Source organism: Crocodylus siamensis, chromosome 13, assembly GCF_052110815.1.
Source record: "Crocodylus siamensis isolate JL-2025a chromosome 13, ASM5211081v1, whole genome shotgun sequence".
NCBI classification, from domain to species: Eukaryota; Metazoa; Chordata; order Crocodylia; family Crocodylidae; genus Crocodylus; species Crocodylus siamensis.
In genome coordinates this window covers 1,867,939-1,889,403 of record NC_143407.1, presented here as the reverse complement: position 1 = coordinate 1,889,403, position 21,465 = coordinate 1,867,939, and the positions used below count along the sequence as shown (strand labels likewise).

At 51.8% G+C, this 21,465-nt stretch overlaps 1 protein-coding gene across 5 annotated transcripts; it reads right to left on the bottom strand.

The window, feature by feature from the left end:
* Positions 1-424: 424 nt before the first annotated feature.
* Positions 425-20,683, bottom strand: INKA2 (inka box actin regulator 2). 5 transcript variants are annotated; one of them, XM_090026039.1, is made up of 2 exons: positions 20,504-20,683; positions 425-2,383 (listed from the first exon to the last, which is right to left on the bottom strand). In XM_090026039.1, exons 1-2 carry the CDS (start codon positions 20,519-20,521, stop codon positions 1,322-1,324), a joined length of 1,080 nt encoding a protein of 359 aa, XP_089882165.1. In that variant the 5' UTR covers positions 20,522-20,683; the 3' UTR covers positions 425-1,321. The 5 variants fall into 5 exon arrangements, with proteins under 5 accessions (XP_089882165.1, XP_089882167.1, XP_089882164.1 ...); XM_090026041.1 differs by lacking the exon at positions 20,504-20,683 and adding an exon at positions 17,278-19,291; XM_090026038.1 differs by lacking the exon at positions 20,504-20,683 and adding an exon at positions 14,791-15,186.
* Positions 20,684-21,465: the final 782 nt, after the last annotated feature.

The following is a 21,465-nucleotide window of genomic DNA, read 5'->3' as shown; positions in this document are numbered from 1 at the left end:
GTTTCCTCATGAGCAATCTCTGACCCAAACGTTTCAATCGCTAAAGACAAAAGAGCAGGTTTGCCGCGTGCCTTGAAGGCCATCGGATTCCAGCTGTTTTGACCCACAGATGTGGGAGCCTCAGTCCCTTCCGGTTTATAGGATTTATAGCTTTCATTCGGAGGGCAGATATTTAGCTTTGGCTGCTCTTCACCCCCATGCAGCTGACCAACGCTTTTGCTCTACCTACAGGGCTGGGAGATGCACGGGGCTGAGAGCGGCTGTATCGCGCATCATAGTAGTTTCATAGTTTCATAGTAGCTAGAGTCGGAAGGGACCTAGGTAGATCATCTTGGCAGGAAAGAGCACTGGGGTCAGATGACCCCGGCAAGGTGCTCATCTAACTTCCTTTTAAAGTTACAGATCAAGTCTACAGCGCTTTGGAAGACTTTGACATCTCTTTATTAGGAACTCTTGGAGAGCTGAACACCAAAGACCTCTGTTCTCTCAAGGCCAAATCTGTACACAACAACACTTAAAAAATCCCAACAACCTGACATAAGGTCTCAGCGCGGCATCTGAGGTTAAGGCCATGAAGGGTTAAGCAAAATGGGCGAAGGATTTCTGGACATCACACATTTCCAAGCATGGACCTGGTCACTCGCTACGGGTTAAACTGACACCGGTAAGAACAGACATGGTGACTATACTGGAGACACCTTTGAAAAAGAGAATAGCTGAAACGTGGTGTGATGCTCAGGCTTCCACACCCGCCTTTAGCAACGCTTCGAGTACGGCAGTGCCTCTCGTCAAGTCATACCTAATGCTTTTCATTTAAATATTAAGTGCTTTGAGATCAACTTTTGAGTTGCTTGGTTTGTAACCCAGTATTAAGTGCACACGAGGAAGGGTAGATTTTTTTAAAAATAGATATATGTGTATATATATATATAGAGCACACGCTCGCACACACACACACTGCGTTTTATGTAGTGCAGCTATTTTAACCAGAGATGAACCGCATGGACGCTGCCATAACCAGTGAGAGTCACAGGCTGGGAGGGGAACTGGCTCTCCGTGGCACTGCCGGCGGTTGGGGATTCGCGTTGCCCTCACCGGCCCTGGCAAGCTTCGGCACACATCCTGATTCGGCTGCTGCTCCGGCTTCCTTCCCCAGAGGCTGCCGTGAAGCTGTCCTTACGTGGGCCTGAAGTGCACCGCATGCTCCAAGGAGGTGTCTCCATCTCCTCCGGCGCGTGGCGCGGCAGAGGCGTGGAGGGGTCTCGCGTCCGGCCATGCATGCCCTCCAGCTCATCTCTGGTTTCAAACACAACGGGGGAGCTCAGACCCAAACAGCCGTATTAATATCGAAGCCTGACTGGGTGTAGTCAATGGTGTCGTGCACCTTCTTGGCACAGTGCTTGGATTTGTCACCGCTTGTTTCCATCTTGGGGCACCTCTCCGCTTTGCTGTGATTGTTCTGCACGTTCCCGTGGAGGGGAAAGTAAAACGTCCCTTTCTGTTTGCTGGCCTTTTTGGGTCTCTTGGAGAGCTCCGTCTCCCTGCCTCCCGCGGGCAGCCAGCCCGGTTTTTCCTTGAGAAGCCTGTCCCTGTCCGGCCGGACGCTTCTCAGAAACTTCTTGAAAATGTTGGTCGTGAGCGAGAACTTCCTGCAGAACTCCTGCGACTTACTGGGCGAGAGGGAGGGCTCGCTCTTCTCGCCCTTTTTATCCAGCTCTGGCAGGTCCAACCAGTTCCCGACCAAATCTGCAAAGATGTTATCCCCCAAGACCAGAGGCTGCCGGTTTCTGCTCCGAGACATCAGGGAGGAAGTCCAGTCGTTGGCGTCGTCGGACAGCTGGCATTCCCTGCAGCCGGCTCGACCGCCGGCCGAGCTCTGGGGGAGGCCACCGGTGTCTCTGCAAAGCTGGTTGCCGGTCGAGCCCAAACTGGCTGACTCAAATGTCCTTGGCGGGCAATGCTCTGCTGCGGTCAGGGTCGAGGAGGGTCTGTTAACATGATAATAGTCTTCGCTACAGATATTCCTGAAGGAGGAAGCCACGTGTCTGTGGTGGCCGCTGTCTGGCAAAGTAACGGGGCCAAACAGGCTGGCAGATTGGTGCGTCTGGCTGGGGCTGGCCATAGCCAGGGAGCTGCGCTCCTCCCCTGGTCTCGTGCCCAGGCACCTCTCCGTCTGCCTGCTGGTGTCCAGCCTGGCTTTGGGCCCCTCTCTGCCGTTTCGGCAGCACTGGTGCTGCCCAGCGCCGGAGACCGGGTTGCGACTCCCTGAAATCTCCAGCTGCTCCAAAGCTGTCTGGACCTGGAGGAGTTTCAACTCTTGCAGGGCACCCATCATGCAGTTCATCTGTTCGTGGAGCCCGTCTCCAACCTCCTTCATGGATAACTGGGGAGGACAACAGGACACTGAATTAGTGCTTGGCAAAGCCAAGAGAAAACGGGGAGGGTTTTTATCTCTGCTACAGGAAGGGAATTGATTGCTGGCTGTCAAAGCAAGAGGTAAATCCCCTTTGTATTTTGTACGCTAGGCAAGTGCACAAAAGCAGCTCTTTTGAAACGTGACCTACTATCAAATGACGTAGGTTTAAACGCGTGGTATCTGTCGCAGAGGCCCCGGCTGCGCCATGGGACATCCAACACAAACGCTTTAGTTTCTGAAGAAGCCAAAAAGAAGTTATTTTCCAAAGCCCGGTGCTTGGACATGCAAAGGGCTGACAGAAGCACTCGGTTCTGCAATTTGACAATGGAAATATCTGTTTATCTGAGTTTCAATTAGCGGCTTGGCAAAACCTCAGTGCCTGGAAGCGAGCACGGCTCTGCCTGCCTCCGTTTTCAGATGGAGTCTGCTGCTTTCGGTGCTTTCTTGCTGAGCAACAGTTTGAAGTGCTGTGCATAACAAATGGTCCGTGCCTTTGACCACGCACCTGCCTTCTGTGCCGAACGGTAAAATCAGATTTCAAGATTTGAAGTATGGCATGGCATTACACTGTAACAGGTCTCAATGCTTTAATATTATAATGCCTTAACTACAGGTTAAGAAACATACAGGATGGAATAAAATCCTGGAAACCTGAACAGAATAGTGATCTGTGGGTGAAAACAAGAGGAATCAATTGTTTGCTAGAAAAACAACATTTTGGCTTCCCGTTGTTAACGCTTGTGTTTTATCCGTCCACTTTGCCTGAAAGCTTTAACTCGCCATGCAGACTTCAAACTATGCTAGCTATGCCAAAGCCTGTGAACTCCCCTCTCTCTCCTTTCACTCTGCTGCTTTCCTCCTCTCTTATGTGGGATCTGGATCATATTCCCCAAGCGGCATCATAAAACAAATGGGCTGTACTTCCCAACAGCTGCCGCCACTTTTTTTTGGAAGGGGCTTGCTGGGCTCGAGGTGAAGATGCGTCATATTGATGGAGAGAGGTTGGCACAAGAGATTATAAATATCTCGGAAACGTTGGAGCCCAAATGTTCATAAACATGCTGTTTAAAAGGCTCCTTGCAGCACAAGAGCTCTCTCAACGTGCCGTTGCCACTCTCACACCTATACACATGGCTGGTTCAGCATTACTAAGCTTTTGTCTTTCTTTCTTTTGCCCCATCACTAGTTCGGTTACTTGCAGTTTGCTGCTTGATGGTAAGACGAGAATTGCAGTGGGTAAGAAAGGCTGCTCGGCAACAAGCACGCTGCGAAAAAACAGAAATCCTCTCGACACGCTTTGCAGACAGATCTCCCCCTCTCTGTTTCAACAATCAGACCCTGAGCATAAGCAGACCGTCTGCAGCTATTTCAGGAGTCCGAGAGAAGCGGCGTTTTCCACCTGCCAGGACTGCGCAGACACGGAGAAGAGCCGCATCCAACCCCCCGATCACATTCGCAAGTCTCCCGAACTGCCTGAGTTTCCAAGTATCAGCCACATCAAGCTCCAGCCCACATATGCACAAGCCATGCCTGCCCCGCTACAAGAAAAGAGCTCTTGTGTTACCAGCACAAAAGCCGGGACCATATGTTCCATAAGCCCCAGACAAAACTATCACCTTACCTCTCCAGATTTGCTGTAATGCTGCTTGTCCTAACCTTTCTCGCCTTGTTAATGGAAGTCTTTTTTATCTGGGGCTTTGCAGAGCTGGATTTAGAGCCAGCCTGGACCCTCATTGGACACTTCACATCAAATCCCCTCGCAGGCAGAGCAGTGTAATCAAGCAGTGATGAGTGACAAGGGTCCTTTAGTAATGGTTAGGCTGATCAGAAAGTTGGCATATGCCGGACGGCTGGGCTGTTCACTTCATTGATTCAATTAACTCTCTCATGATGGGTGGTATCATTACCATGCACACCTCATCCGTCAGGCCCTATTAAGCACCAATATTTCAGAGGCAGCATTTGTCATCGCTGTGTTGGTTTCCCCCATGGAGAACCCCTCCTCTTCTTCCCTCTCAAGGGGTGAGAGATTCCCCAGGAGCCTAAATTCAACCCGGGGAAGCCCGAGGCTTTTTGACGTGAATGCAAATCAGCCAAGGGAACTCCACTTGCAGCCCCTGCGTGCCCTGGACTTTGGGCCACTTGAACCGGAGCAAAGTGTTTTCAAGATGCAACAGGAAGAACAACCCCCCCGCCCCCCCCCCCCCCCCCCCCCCCCCCCCCCCCCCCCCCCCCCCCGACACACACCCCACTTCTAAATTTCTAATTAAATCCTGCAATGGAAATGTCCAAACTTTTTGGCCGGTTCTCCCTAGAGAAGCACAATGGTTCCCAAATATCATGGGGGAAGTCCTTGACTGGTGTAAAGGGGCAAAGGGCCACTGACTCCAGGCGGATGATTTACAGCCAGGTAACACAGCATTAGTTCCCTCTGTGGCAGGCAAGCATGGGACTGTCTCTGAACTGAAGGCTTTCCAGCCGTTAGGGCACTTGTCTAGGGCAGGGGAGAACTGGGGTGTAAATCCCTGCCCAGCCACAGGCCTCGTAAGGGATCTCAAGATGCAGACCGCTGGAGGCACCGAGGGCTTTGCTCTGGGTCTCCGGTCCCTCCCGCTCTGTGCAATGGGGCAGCACTCTTCCCCGCTGCTCGCGGTGCTGCGAGAATAAACACGCCAGAGACCAGCCCCGGTGCACAAATCCTGGGGAAGACTGAGCCCTACAGGGACCTAAGACTGTTTCTTTGCCTCCCCTGCTAAAGCATTAGGTTACTGTAACTGAGAAAATCTGCCTCCCTGGCCTGGATGTCTCTGTAGTTTATTGAAGGAGACAGTGAATGAAAGCGTGCCCCTCTGGAAGTGGACAGGAGTTTACCCACTAACTTCCCCAGGGCCAGGATTTCACCCAGACTGCATTAATTACTCCTTGCTCGTTAAGTGTATTTACGTGGACTGAAAATGTCAAGTTGCATCAGACAAGTACCCCCTTGAGAGAGGCTAAGCTCTTGCATTGCCCTTTTAGCCCAGGTGGCCAGGACACGCCACTTCTGCCAAACTCTGCATCTGTAGATGTTAGAGGAAAGTCCGCAACACAGATCTACTAAGCAATGAGAGCATCTGTCAAAGAGGGGAGAGGAAAGCACCGTCCCACTGGTGATGTGAGATCAGATGCGACAGTCTACTTGGGGAAGCAATGCCGGGAGCGGCCCCGCGAGCGACAAGGGAAGTCTGGCCGGGTCTGCCGCACCACAGCCGTGCAAGGCTAGAGGATGATGCTAGGGGCCTGCCTGGCCCTCTGCTTGCCACGATCCTGCTCTTCACGCGGAAGGAATACGTGCAGTGAGCGAAAATGCAACCTCCAACGGAGCATGAATGTGGCACAGAGCCCCCGAGAGCTGTAGGGTGACGCTGTCAGCACAGCGGGGGCCGCGTCGACTGGAGTGACGCCAGTGATGTTATATAACCGGCCTGCCAGAGGCCGCCGGGGGCCGCGTGCCCCGCGTGTGCTCGCATGCTGTCAATCCCCAGCCTCGCGCTGGATCTGCCCGGCATCCAGCTGTGCCGCAGAGGTGTCTGCAGGACTCAGAACACAGCACGCGCTAAAAAGCTGCAGGTCTTTGGCTGGATACTGCTCTTGATGGTCCCTTCGCTCTGCTGCCAGCAGTTGGGAGGAGCTGCCAGCAGTTGCGGTGTGGGGAGGGCATTTGTGTTACAGGCGGTAAGGCAGCGGGTGGTTCTGAGCGCCTCATTTGAGCACGCTCAGGCCTTTGTGCAAAGAGATGCTGAGCCCCGCATCGAGCTTATTTCATAGATTTCATAGACATTAGGGCTGGAAGGGACCTCGGGAGATCAGGAGCTGAACAGGAGCTGTGCACGGCCAATTTAGAAACGTTGGGCCTTAGCTACACATCAGGTCCACGCGCTTCAGAGCCAGGATCCGGCCAGCCAAAGCAGACGGCCTGCACAACCGGGCACGCGCACGCTGGACCAAACAACGCTGCCGTAAACTGGCCCCTTTCCACGGAAGCTGCGGGGAGAGATCTGCGATGTTCAATGCTTCACTTCCCAGGAGCAAGGCGCTTTGCTACAGCTCCACCCTCTAGCAGGAAACCACAAATAAAGCAGCCCTGGCTAAGCAGGCCTCCAAGCTTAATTAAACAGCAGCCTTCTCGAGGGCTGGACACTGAGGTGCAAAGCCCAGGAGGGCTCTCAGCCTTCCGGGTAATTGGCCAAGGATGCCCCAGATCACAACAGTGTCCGTGTGCTGGTGAGAGGGGTGATTAAATCTGCCCGGCTGCAGCCCAGGTGACAGAGATGGGGAAGGCTTTGCAAATGATGCCATTTATAAATCTCCCTGCACCCTTCCTCCACCAAATCTTTCGTTCCAGCTGGAAGGAGCTGACACGGTTTCGGTAGGAATTCCCCCAGGCTTCCCTTTTGCTTTCTCTGCTGTGGGAAGTGGGCGCGTGCGGCCATGTGAGCGTCTGTGGCGTGGGAAGGCCCAGCGTGCGGTCCTCTGACCTGCCTACCACACAGCAGTCCCTGCCGTTCCCGTCCGGCACCCATGCAACTCAAGCATGACGGATGGTGCCCCTCACCCTTTGCCCGCTCTTCTCATGCAGCTGTGCCAGCGCCCCGAAATCCTGGCTTGAGGCAACCCCTTCTGTTCCCACCCCAGCGGCTCTGGCAGCGAGCGGCCGGCACTGACCCGTGGCAAGGAAAGACGGAAAAGGAGGGCTCAAGCTCCCAGCTCTGTCGCAGGTATCCGGAGCCACCTTGGGAAGTCACGTGGGTGCGGCTACACGAGGCTTGGATGCCGGTCTGTGCCTCTGTGACCCTGGTGCGGTGGTACATGCCGTAGTCACCTGGGGGTGCTCAGATACACAGTAAAGGCAGCCACGTTGCATGCACTTAGGAACAGGGCTCGAATTATGGGGAAGCTCAGGGGAGCTGAGCCCCCCAATAAGAGATGAGAGCCCCCCTGTAAGATTTGAAAATCATAATCTTGGGGGGGGGGGTCTCCGATTCTATTAGGGCATCCTGATGGGCAGCTCGTTTTTTTTTTTTTGCAGACTCCCCCATAATTCAAACCCTGCTTAGGACCAGCCAGATCCCAAAGGCATTTTCACTTGGGAGACCTGAAAAAGCTTGACGCCAGCACAGTGAAGGACTGGCACCCACTGCAGAGCTGTCACCCCCAGCAACTAACTGAACGTGCAGCCTTTACAACCCTCTCTTCCCGGCGAGTTTGCCACTACCCTAAGCCCCTGAGGCCGCCCCAGCCTTGACAGTGTGTCTAACAATATCTCGTGGGAATGCACTTGCCAAGCTGATGGACCTTGTTCCCAATGACAGCCACACATTTTACTGCTGCCACAAATGTGCCTGTAGTAGCAAATATAGCTGCTGTGCCCATAAATAAGAGATGGCAAGCAGGGACTGCTTTGCTTTTTTGGAGAGTTACATAAACCAGCAAGCTGCTGTTATATAAAGTATATTATAAATAAAGTGGCCCTCAGGTCCCACCCACCACCCCAGCCTGCTACAGGCAGCAGCATTTCCAGAACTTTTCTGGTGTGAATTAGTACATTCAGGAACACATCCCCACCTCCTACTCCAAATGACAAACTCTCCTCTGCATTTCGCCTAGCACTTCAGAGACCCCCATCTCTGCATGGGGGCTCACAAGGGGAAGCTGGGGGTGCAGCTATGCGGACAGAACAGCACCCAAGCCTTTGTCTTATAAATAGCAAACTGGATCAGAGCAGTGGGGGAACAGTCCCAGGCTCTTTTAGGTCTCAGGGGACTTACTACACCGAAACAAGAAAGCTGTGAATGTGGGTCCTGGTATTTTTCCCCTGTCAAGAAGGGCATCAGTGGTAAAACCAACGTGTATGTGAAGCCCCGCAGGCTCCGGTGCTAGGGGTCTTTGCATGTTGTAAGGCAAGACCAAGTTTATTTTCCTTCTTATTCTACCCATCAGACCCAAGACCCAAGCTTCCTCCTATGTCCATAGGCTGCATTTCCCAGACCCTCGCATTTCCAAACGGCTGCATACTTTTAACAGTTGTTGCCTGCCACCCCAGTGGCAGCTGCGTTTCCGTGCTTGGTAGCAGCCTTTGCAACCAGACACGTTTCTAAAGCATTTTGGTCTAAGCAATGCTATGTAAATGCAAGGTATTAGTACGCACATGTCCTGGCACCAATGGACTGTGCGGCAATTCAGCCCTTTGGCACAGCAGCGCATGGCCAGATCTGGGCACACTAGTGGGTCTGTGCCCATTTCAATGTCCCCTTGTCTCTGATCTCGCGCAAAGCCAACTGCCTGAGAGATGCAGAATGAAGGAAGACTTCAGCTGTCATTTCCCATGTTAGACAATCTTTCAAAACAACTCGCAAACTCACATTTCCCATTGAGCCTGAACTCAGGAATTCTGCTCTAACCAATCTCCTCCAGCCAACGTTGCTCTTATTCCCAGCCCATCTCTAGACTGCCCTGGACGACGGCAACATTTTGGTGCCGATTGGGAAAAAAATGAATAGATAACACATCATAGCTTCCAGCTGACTGGAGAGAATCATAAAGAAGGGCTTTGAGTGTGTTTGTCCTAATGAGGAGGAAGACAGATGTCCAGCTCTTAGGGAAAAGAAGTGTTGTGAGAGGAAGTCATTGCTAAGGGAACAGGAAGGAGCAGGCTGCAATAGCAGCTCTTAATAATAATGCCGAGAGGCAACAGAGCCAGCAGCAAACAAGAGTTGGTATTTAAAAAGGATGATATAATAGGGGCCCTTTTTTTTTTAGACTGGAGCTGCTCCATTGGTCTCTGTGTTTGCCCCTGGATCGAGACGCTCACTCTTTGTGGGGGCTGAACTCAGCGGTCACTTGAGAGAGGGATTTTCGTGTCGAGGTTATGCCTTACTCGGACTTTTCTGGCGAGTCCAGAAGGTAAAGGGGGCTTTATCTTTAGTGCTTGGGTTTTATCATGGAAATGTTTGAAATTTCAGGCCTCCTCTTCCCGGAGCTTGGTTGGAAGAACAAGATTAGACATGACACGGAGGTTAACGTAACCAAGCAGTTTCAAACCGAGTCACTCTCACTTGCCCTTCTCAGTCGCTCACGTTTGCTCTCCTGACCCGTGGGATGGCATCGTTTGCCCATTCTCCATGCACTAACTGCAGCATCTTTCAGGGCAAACAAAACCTGACTCTGTCTCGCAAACACAAAATCCAACTGTAAAAGTCAATCGACACCCATGCACTGATTGAAAGAACTTGCCGCTTCCGGGACATTCTTCGTTACAAAGGAGCAAGGAAGGGGACGAGCCCAATTTTTTTTCCTTTGCAGATCACTGTCAAGGGAGGCAGGATCTGATCCAATATTCTGCCTTCCCAGCACCTGGCAGCCCTGTTCTTGGGCCCGGAGTTTATGCAGCTGCCCTGGGGCGAGTCCAAAACGCTCTGCTGCCTTCCCCAAACTGCTCGCTCTGCCAGAGGTTCTGGGGTCTCGAACGCCTCCGAGAGGGATCAGAGCCGAACAAACGAGCCACAGTCCCTGAGGGGCTTCTCGGGAGCTAAACCACCGACTAAAGCCCTCGATTGCGTCTTTTTTTCCACCCAGGGAAAGAGGCAGGAAATCAACAAGTCAGCATAAAGCCGAACGGAGGTTTCTCGATACCCCCAGACAAGGCAGATGGGACTGGAAATGGACAACCCCGTCTTAGTGGGGCCAGTTCACCCTTGGACACCATGAAATCAGGGAAGTGGAGATGCAAACCCATCTCAGGGTAGGGTTGCCGTGCTTTGGCCCTGGGGGGTTGCATAATCTGTGCGGAGGCAACATCGTGCCGTCTGTGGCACTGCGGTGGCCAGGGGAGCTATTACCAGGGTGCAGGGCCGGCCAGCTGTGCCCTCCTGCGCCCCGGGGTGCTCCTGCGCGCGGGGATATGCCGCCAGGCGGGCCAGCTTTCATGCCCACCAGGGACGCACCGTGCAGCACAGCGCTTCTCCCGGGCCGCCAGACTCCAGCAAAGTCAGCCAGAAGGCTCTAATCTCACCTCAGCCCAGGCCAATCCACCAAGGCTTTTACCTTCCAAAGCCAGGAGTCAGAGGGATTTTAAGGCTGACACCATGCTGCTAATCTGCAAATGATCTTTCCAGGACGTAAGAGGTTCGACTTTCTTCCTGAATCCCAAGCATTCTTCGTTCTCTCGTTCCAACCAGCAGGTCTCGCCCTGCCTCAGTCCATCGCTGCTCCTGAGAAACCCTGGGGATATGAAGACGTGTTCTGGGCAGATACAGCCTTTCGAGATGCGCTTTTCCAAGTGACTCAACACTTCTCGTTTGCTTGCTGTCAGTGCCTATTTTTGTCTTCCTCTGCCAAGTCGTCTGGCCCAGCAGGCAGGCAGGTCCTCAGCGGGGAGTCGAGGGGTGCCGGGACACAGGTGATGTGGAAGGGAGCACGGTCAGCAGAGTGTGGGCGAGGAGAGCTGCCCCCAGATAAAGGGTCGGTTGAAAAAGAGGGGGAGGTCTTTTCAGGGGGTGCCCATCAGACAGCTCCCTTCCTCCTGCCCCACCAGCCTGCAGGGTTTTGATGCCCAGAAATTCCCCAGCCTCTGAGCACAGTTGTCAGTGTGTTGGCCCCTAGCCTAGCGAGCAGGGAAATGTTACCTTTTACCGGCGGGGAACCGAGGCACGGAGAAGCTGGGTGACTTGCCCAAGGCCACAGAAGGAGTCAGTGGTAGCGCATGGGTCAGCAAATCCCAAGCTAACACCTGAACCATCCTTTCTGCACCTAAACAGCAGCCAGACCTGACTCCCGCTGCCTGTCCTGCTGTTTCCTTCTCTGCCATCCCAACGTGTGTGTTGTACCGTGCCGCGCAGTTTGGGTATCACCGCCCCGCATACAGCAAACGGTGATACCTGAAGGAGCGCAGTGCTTGCTCTCTGATGACGACAGGCCCTCAGGGAGCCCCACTCCCGGATCTTTACATTTCTGTTCTGGATTGACCATGAACTTCTCTACCTGTGAAGTCTGCAGATGCAGACAGGTAACAAACCCATGGGACTGTCACAGGGGCTAACCGACCTCGCCCAAAACTTCACTGGCAGCCCACCCAGACAGCCTCTCCCTCTTCAGGAAAACAATATTGGGACAGTTTGCCAGTACAACCCCCAGTTACCAGAACAGGACTCAGCAAGGAAGAGGGTGTAAAAATAAAGCGGCTGTATTTCGTCACTCGCGACGAGGGCTCGATTCCTGAGATGTTCACAGTAAGGAGCGCTAGAGTCATGATGGGCAGCCCATTTTCATGGGATAAAGGCCCTGACTTTGCACAGCATCTCTCAGATTGCACAAGGGCTTCCAGCTCCCTCGGACCAGGTCTTTCAGGCAGGTGAATGCGCTGACTTCAGAGCCTGAAGATAATATTTCGCTTGCTTGTTTGAAACAGGGCCAAAGTGGAGGGTGGCAGCATTTTGTCATTCATGCCACAGCAAGACCTTCAGGCATAAATATTTGTGCAAGCTGCACTTAGCTAAGTCACTTGCAAGGCCATGCCATAAATATTCCTCCAGAGCCCCGCATTTCCCTTGTCCTGCTGCAGTTCCCTAGCATTGCCGTTGAATTTACGGGCAGGAAATTGGAAAGATACCATGTTTGGCTTCCTGATCCTCATTTGTTTGCTCTCTCTCTCTTTTTTTTCACGTAGCATGAATAGCATTTTTTCCCAGGGTTTTCAATATCCCAGCTGACTTTATGAGCAGGAAATTAGCTCAACAGGTTTTGTGTTTGGTTTTACTATTCAGCTCGAGATGCTACTGACAGCCAGCCAAAGAGGAGGCAGGAAGTTTGGGGCAGACTTTAACCTGAACTATGCTTCCATAAAACCCAGTTGCAGCCTAGTGGTAAAGTCACTTCAGCTGAACCACAGCCCATCTGCTTTTGTGTCTCACTGCAGTGTCTGAGCCTCCTGCCCGCAGCCCGTTTTATTTGACAGTGTCACAAGGAAACAGCCCTGTCCCTGGGAGCTTACAGTCCAAAAGTGCTGAGCTCTACATTATAACACTGCTGTTTGGTGCTCTGAGCAGGGGGGCTAGAAATGGGGGCTCCTCTGCTCCAGTCCCTGCCTGACTGTGTGGCCCCACGCAAACCAGGTTGCTTTGCTATGCTCACGTTGATTTTCCTGCTCAGTCGAGACGATGCCTGCGTGTCTCACAAAGGCAGGTACTTGGGATCGCGGCCAGACTCTTGTTCCACTGCTGTCGCAGGAGTTTCGCCGTTGCTTGCAGCGGCACCAAAGACTTTGCCGTGTGCTTTGACAGCCTCCCATGAGGGGCCGTGCAGCACGGTACAGAGCCCATGAGTTCCTAACACCGGTCTAGAGAGTAACCAAGACAGGACCAGCTCTGGTCCAGCACTCGGTCCATGCAACCTAAGCTCTTGTCTGTACCACATCACTTGCTCTTACGAAGAATGAAAGCCAGCTGAGACGATCCTGCCTTGAAACCACTGCGCGCCGAAGAGTCAAACGGCCAGAGTGAATTCCAGTGCGGAGGGGCGTGAGAGCTGCTGGCCACCATCAGCTCTGATGGAAAACAAGCAACTGGGATATGAAGGGCTTCTCATCCAGTGAACTGGGACGTGACCACATGCGAGTGCTGAACTGGCTTTCGTGGAGGGCGATGTGAAAACGGGTTAAAGCATGTGCAGACCTGAGCTCTGCGCGAGACGGCTGCCTGGCTCAGTGACGGCTTGTGCTTCAATGGAGGGGCTGGCAGGGCGAGTGCCTGCAACACCTGCAGCCTGAGCCCAGCACCAAGGGTTTGCACTCTGACATCGCTTTTCAACTGGCAAAAAGGGGGGGAAGAAGAAAGGGAAGCCACGAATCCCACGCTGGCACTGGGATAGGATTACATTTGCAGTTACCCTTCCCTCTGCGAACTGGGAGCTCGGCCAAGTTTCTCCCTTTTTCCCCTCCCAAACTGGGCTTCTGCAAATCTGACTCTTTAACTTTCCTCCAGCTACGCTGACCAGCTGCAAAAAGACTTGGTTCTTTCGATGGGCCGTCTTTACATTTATTCCTTCCCTCCCCACGCAGTTTGACTGCCTGTTGTGTATAATGCAAATCAGCGTGTTATTAAATTCAAACTCCTGCCATAAAATCGGACACCTCCTTAGCTGCACATAGGGTGTTCATTGTCCTTATTTGGCAACACAAAGGGACCTATTTTTTTTCCATCCCGCCCCCCACATGGTGTTCGGTTCTGGTGCGTTAATATCTGGAGTCATGACCTGCCTGGTAATGAAGAAAGTGGTGGAGAAGGCAGGGTCAGGAGATTCAATTCCCACCCACCATTAAGCACAGACGGTCCCAGCTGTCTACTAAATTGCTTGCCTGCTTTTAAGGGAAAGTTCATCTATTTTAATCCCAGGCTATCTGGAAGGTATTGATTTTTAAAGTATTTTATTGCAGGGAATGTAATTTATGATTACTTTAATTAATACAGTTCTCCTGCCCTCCTAAATGTAATTTGCAGCTCAGTTAGGCAGCTCATGAAATTAATAATTGCAGACGGTTTCCCAGACTGGCACGGACCAGCTCTACAGCAATGGCCACCCGCACCTGATGCTTGGTGGCACTGTTCTGCTCAGAGGACGTTCAGACTGTACTCTGACAGCGTGGACTTTGCTACAGAAATACATGTGCGCCTTAGTGTACTGAAAAAGCAGGGGAATGGGGGAGGGACTATTTTAAGCCGTAATCCTGCACAGATTTAAGCCTGTATCTAATTCTCTGCCCTGTGGGCAGTCAGACTGGAGTCTGAGGTCATGGCTCACAGGGCACAGAGCTAGGCACGTGCACGGGTCTCTGCGAGATCTGCTTTGTCTGACCAACTACTTATAAACCTGGCCCTGCCAAAAAGCGGCATCCCCTGAGGATGGCAATGTGTAGGAAGATCTTGCCCTCCCCGCCCCGAGGTCCTCAAGCATGTCATTTTTGGCCTCCTGTCAAATGCAAATCCCTTGCAAGTGTGCTGCTCCGACCTCAGCTCGCGGCTTCCCGCCCCACGACCGGTGCGTCCGCCTCCTAAAAGGCCACTGCCAAGCTAAAGAAAAGGCATTTTCAGAGACGGGGCCGCGCTCAGGCCCCTTCTTACCAGCTCAGAGTGCAGAAGGGGGGCTGGGAACGCTGTCGGCCCGGCCCCGCGCCCCGCCGGCCCCGCGGCTCTGACGGCGCCGAGTGCCGGAGCGGCTGCCGCGGGCGCCCGAGCCCGCCAGCGAGAGCCGGGGGAGGGCGGCCGCGTCTCGCCCGCCTCCTGCCGGCGCCGGGACGGGGACGGCCCCCAGCCCCCCAGCCCCGCCGCCGCCGCCGCTCTTACCAGCTCCTGCCTGAGCCGCCGCAGGTACCGGTCCATGCCCTCCGCCATGCTCCCGGCTCCCGGCTCCCGCGCCCGGGCGGGCGGGCTGCCCCGGGGGCGGGCCCGCGCCCCGCCCCGCCCCGCCCCGCCCCGCACCTGCCGGCCCGGCCCGGCCCCCGGGGGTCCGGGCGCAGCGGAGCCCGCGGGGGGCTGCAGGGCAGCGTCTGTCCGCCGGGGCGCCCCCAGCCATGGCGAGGCGCGACGCTGAGGAGCGCTGCAGGCTGGACGCAAGGGAGGCTTGCCTCCTGCCAGCCGAGGTGGGTCAAGCACCGACGCTGAACTGGACGCCCGTCTTGCTGGGACCCTGGCCCGGCGGCTGGACTCGATGCCCCTCCCAGGTGCCTTCCAGCGCTGGTGACTATGACATCTCTGAAACCTGTCACACACGCAGGGAGGACAGCGAGGGGGGCTGGGTTTCCCCGTCCCTCTCTCCCCTGCGGCCTCCAGCATTTTGGGTCGGGGGCGTCTGATTCAGAAGCTGCGTAGCCACCGGTGCCCCTTGCCTCCAAGGACGTGTCCAGGCCCCTTGGAGGACAGGCGTCGTGGCATTGATCCGAGGGCTGAGTTTGCCCCGACGTGACTGTGATACCAGGGATCATTAAGCTCCTGATGCGAACCCCTGTGACAGTGCCCTAAGCCAGGCCCTCCTCCTGCAGAGCCCTGGCACTCACTTTACCTTGGTTTGCCATTGTTTCAGCCCCTGTAGGACCCTCCCTCACTAGAGGCCGTGCGGGCTGGTGCTGGATCGCAGCTAAACTGCTGGGAACCCCCATCCTGTCACTCTCCCGTACCCCAGTGCTGCAGGTGCCTCCGCACCACTTACCTGGGCACACCTGAGCAACTCAGTTCAGCAACTGAGAGCAAGGCGGTTGTTAAGCCACCAAGCAAAGCCCCCCCTGCTTGCATGGGTGTGTGTTTCCAAAGCTAGCGCTGACCGGCTTAAAATTCACACACGCAGATTTATTTTATTTTGGAGCAGTACGACATCTGTAACCATCTGCCTGAGGCGAGGGGTGGCAGGTTGTTAGAAGAGGCCACTCTGCTGCATCTGAAGTGAACTGGAGGTCAAAAGAGCTTGTGCTCTCTATAGATCTTCTTTAATTAGTCTATAAGGTGCATATCCAGCCTGTCGCCTGCAATCTAGTGGACCAGAGCTGAGGAATATGCACGGCCTGCCCTGCACTGAGGCTTTATTGCTGGGCTGGTGTGAAAGGAGCCTGATTCCCGAAGTGGTTTACTTTGATGCTCGAATGAACAAATATGTAGTTTATAAACACAAAGTCCTCCATGCTCTGGTGCTTACCACTTGCCTTCTGCCTGTATGTGCAGGTAACTTGGGCTAAATCACTGGTTTGAGTTCCCCCCACTCCAACAAAAAGCTTTGATAATCAACATAATTTCTACACAAATGATCTCTAATGGAAAACTGTGAGGTCTCTCAATGCTGAGAGTTGGGGGCTGAAATCCTTTCCTTTTTAGGTATTTGTTTCCAAATGGAAAAAAAAAAAAAAAGATATTTTCCCTGCAAATAACAGGCACCTTTTCTGAAAAAAAATCCACTGTGTAGTTGACCTAGTTTTCTGTTGACAAGTTATGTCAGGAAGCTTTTTGCCTGCCCTGCCCTGTCTGATTTACCTTCCAATTCTCATCTTCCAGTCCTCTTCACCTCTTCCCCATCCTCTTTTTTTTCTCTGAAAGAGCTACTTTACCAGTGAGAAGAGATATACTTGGCTTCACTTGATTTAGGATTTCCATAATCTTATCCATTCAGAAAGAGAGGGGTAGGGGAGGCGAGCTGTATCTCCTTCCAAAAGGATTTGTTCAAGTCTGGACAGGGAGTTTCACATGTTAAAGAAGCGCCCATCTCAGAAAGTTAATCGTTCCCAACGGGGGTCCTCCGCACTGCAAGTGGGAGAATTGCCAAGGTTGGCTCCTGGCTAAACTCTAAATCACGAGCTGGCTGGCTAGCGACAAACTTTTTCTGGACATTTGTTGCTCTTGGCCAGCTGGACAGTCCCTGTGGACTTCCGCTGATCAGGGTATCTGTTTCCCCAGATGACCAACCTAGTGCTACCATGCGTATCAAGTGTCATATAGCAAGTATGAACAGTCACCCGATGACTGAAAAAAAAAGGTGGCACCACATTGAGAGTGCAAGCTGAAAAGCCTGCCTCTGACAATTATTAATGGCACATGGCATGACCTAACTTTCCTGTTCTTTTTCTATGCCTTATACAAGGACCTCCTTTCAGGAAGAGCTGCAGCAGTCTCCAATTCCGGTTTTCGATTTCCATGAATGATTTTGGACTTTCCTTTCTCCTCCCACTGCTGCTAGTTTTATAACTTAGAGCATATTACATCTCCTCTATCAATGATGCTCCGTCCGTGGATTGCATTCTCTCTTCCCCGCTCTTTGGGGAAACAGGTTTGCCTTATTCTTTTCCCTACCTTTGTAACATGCTCACAGCTGTGGTGTCCATATTCCCTGCACAGCAGTCAGCGTACTGCACTCGTATATCCCTTGAGTAAGGCGCAAAAGACTTATTTGCTAGCTCAGAATTGTATCTTCGTTTTTTTAAGAAACAGATTATAATCCAAGTGAGTCAAATGTTTTTCATGTAGATCTTTGTTGATGTGAGAGGGCTGCAGGGGTATAACTCACCTCCACTTTTAAATCAATATAGATAGACCAATGCGAGCCCCTGTGTTGAAACTCTCGCTTTAATACAACGTTGATTTTGGCTCAATTCTGTTCTTAATCGCTGGAAGCAAAACCACAAAAAGACTGTTGTAGGGGTGTCCACCTTGCTTTGTGTGGTTCCCGAGCATGGAGTGATTCTCCTGAGGACGAGATCTCAAAGGTAGATAACGTGTCCTTTGAAATTCCACTATTCTGTGCCAAGATCACTCAGATCTTCTTTTAGCAATCGCTGGTCTGAGTGCCTTTAAAAATTCAAAAGCTTGAAAGGTACATGTAGCTGTTCCAGGCATTCAGATCTGGGTTAAACAATATTAAATTGTCCAGCACATGCAGAACTCAAGGCAGTGACTTCTTATGTACAAGGCATTTGGCAAAAAGTGTTGCAAAGAGCTTAAAACAAAATTTGAGCACCAGTGAACCGTGTGATCTGCCAGCCCAGGCATAGGGAAGACTTTGTTTTGCTTCCATTTGCTGCAGCTCAGTTGGATCAGAGATTTTGGACTTTTGGGACAGGTCATGTCCAATGAGGCTGCTCAAGTAGTTACAGTATGTGGGGAAAGACCCCAACTGCAACGCTTGGCTTACGTTTCTGTTTCAAAGCAACATTGCTGCTTTGGGATAGGCTCCTTGCTGCCCCAGACGCGTGTGTCCAGTCTGCGCTTTCCTCTGCTGTAAAGGACGCAAGGCAGTGGAAAATCACGCCCTTTGTACAGAAAAAAGAGAAGACGCTGAAACCAGACAGTTGGTGTTGTCATAAAATAAAGAAACTATACCATCGGCAAAACCAGAATATGCCTTCCAAGTGGAAGGAAAGAAGCCCTCATCCTCCGCCCTCATCAGCTGGAGGTTTCTTTCACTGCATGTGTTGCCTTTCAGTTCATTGATCTGATTTCTCAGTGTTTTTGCTTGGCTGTTCTTTGTGGTTATCTCTGAATCCCCTGTCATTCTCTCTGCCTTCCTGCACGCTTAACCCAAACCTTTCAAAATGCTTTATCCATTGAGGCAGCATCGTGGCCTGAATTGCATCAAGCTTTGTTTAAATCAACTGAGCCGAGACGAGACGAGCCGGCCAGCAAAAATGGAAGACTAAACCCATAATAAGTCTAAGTTTATATCTGTTCATAAAGGGGTGAATTACTGTTTCCCTGGAGAGTAAAATGGATATTCCAGCTGGATTCCAGGCTACCACCCTAAATTTCTTCTGTATTTTCAGTTGAATATGAGACTCTTCAAACTCAGCTATGGTGGAGAGTGCGGGAGAATTATTCTATCTACTGTTGCTGTGTGCTGATAAAGAGTACCATGCTCCCTCTCAAAGACAGCTGCATGTTGGTGGCATGACCTCTGTATGCCCCAGTGTAAAAGTAAGTTGGAAGATAGCAGCAGTAATAAAGCTTCTATAAATTGTATGAAATTATTATTTATTTAGCTGTGAGCTACAGGTGAGGAGCAGAGTATTGCCCATCACTATAAAATTAATGTTGTTGTATGAATATTACATCAACTGATCAACCTACAGTAAGCAGACTGCATCTTAAACCATCCAAATAATGATTTTTGGATATTTAATGCCCTCTTTTCCCCTCCCTGACATAATTCAAGTAGTTCATATCACTTGAATTCAACTATCTGACTTTAATGTCCTGTATGACTTTATTAGTTTAAATGAAGTTCCCATTTATACCCATGTTGATGAAAGTTGAAATGTAAATTATGATTAGAAATTGTACAAGTTTTAATCATCTCGATTCAATTTCCAGCCTGGGCTGATAAGAGAGAGGTAACTCTGATTCTGGTTGTTCTGCATGAATTTTTCAAAATAAGTGAACTCTCTCTTTTGCTTTATTTACAAAATAAAACAAAACAAAACCCCTCAGCTGTGAAAAATGGTCATGCATCAGTCTGTACATCCAGTTGTGCAGATGCGGGTGTGGGCGTATGGATGTAAGAAGCTATTTTTACAGAACATCTGACAAAGTAGGTTGCTGCCTATGAAAGCTTATGCCTTTCTGAACCCGTTAGTCTCTAAGGTGCCACCCTGTTGTACCTTTGGCCACTATCGAAAAGCCACTACACAATAAATACCAGTGGTGCAAGATCCCTGCCTGAAATAGCTCACAATTTAATTTCATGCCTGATTTAATGAAGGGCTGACAAAAGAGTGGGACTGGGATGTAGGAGGACACATAGATGATGCAGCAGTCACTGTGTTGCTGACTACATGTGGCCTTTAAAGAACTAACGGCACTTTTAGAAGGCAATGCACATGCTAATTCTGATTTTCTGCCCACATTTTCCCTACCCCCAGCTTCTCTAGCAGGATTAGATTTTTCACGTTTTGTCCCAAATCACCGTGGTGTCCTTGGGAGGTTTGTTTCAGCCACATTGTCCATTGCGCCTAGTAGGGGCTTTCTTTCCGTGGGGTCTGCAATACCCCCTGGGCATGTCTACACATGCACTTATGCCGGCTTAAATTTACTGCACAGTAAACAGGAATAGGCCAGTGCCTACATGCGCAGGCATTAAAGTGCATTAACGCTGTGTGTGGGCTAACTTGGGACTAAAGTTAGTCCCAAGTCAGTCCATACACACAGTGTTACTGTGCAGTAAGGCATCTATACGTGTGTTACTGTGCAGTAACTAATTGGGCATAAATTTGATACCTGCATGATGCAGGTATCATATTTATACTCAAGTCAGCATTAATTACCATATTTCCTGTGCACTATAGGCAGACACATGCAGACATGTGCCCATACTGTGCAGTAATTTCAGTTACTGTGCAGTAAATGTTCACGTGTAGACATGCCCTCTGTGTCCAGTTTATAGTGCAGCTAAAATTTGTAGGAAAAGCCGATGGACCCAATCCAGTGCCCATTGCAGTTTTCAGATGGGCACCTGTCGGATGATGGATCCTTGGTCGCGGTCGGTACCGCCTCCCCGCCTCGGGACCACCCACTGAACATCACTCACCACTGGTTGGGCGTTCATACGTGTCTGTCTCGCCTGCCACGACTTTGATGGTGATTCGGATTGGTCCAGTTGGTCCGGCACGTACAGTCCAAAAATGAGACTCCTTCACTCCTGGGGTCCCGGGTTAATGAGGGCTCCACCACCCCTACACCCTCGCCTGATCCGCTGGGTGTGACCATCCAGCTGGACTGGTCCCTCGTTAGAATGGTCCGTAATGCCAACAAAAAAACAAGATGAAGCCAATGGAAAAGGCCAAGGTCACCTAGAGCCGACTTCAACCCTCAGCCGGCTTTCCCCGGTGCTCCCATGTCTGCCGGAGGGTGGGGGATCCCCTTCCACCCTGCAACAGGCTGCTCCACCCTCCCAAAAAAAAAAGAAAAGGGCAGTGACTCCTGCCTCTGTGAGTATGCCCTGCTGCAGTCTCTAACGTCTCTGGCCTCTGCCGGGTCCTAGCTACTTCCCGTGGTGTCTAGTCGTCTTCGGCTCTGCTGGGCTGGCGGCCCGGGTTTTCAAGTCCTGTTGGGGGATCCCTCTTACCCCAAAAGGTTCGGCCGTGTCTCCAAGCGGCTCGGATCTGCCGAAGAGCGCTCCCGCCGGCGTCAGCTCCTCCACCTGCTCCTTCCGGATCAGCCGCGCCCCGGGAAGGCTCCGGTGCCTCTTTTATACCGGTCCGAATTGTTCCGGCGCTTCCTCCTTCTGGCCCCCTGCAAAGGGCAAGTTCCCACCGCGCGTTTTGAGCCGTAGCACGTGGGGTTCGCTTGGTTGCGCCTAGGCAGGGTCCTTTGGGGCCCGCCGCCGCCTCCTCTCCCTTACAGTACTGGAATAAGCTTCTAATGACCTGAAGAAGGGTGTTGGTACCCGAAAGCTTGCAAAGAAGAATTTTTTCTACTATTTCACCTGGTCCAATAAAAGATATCAGATTTACTCAAAGAACCTTGTCTGCCTGTGTCGTTAGACTGACA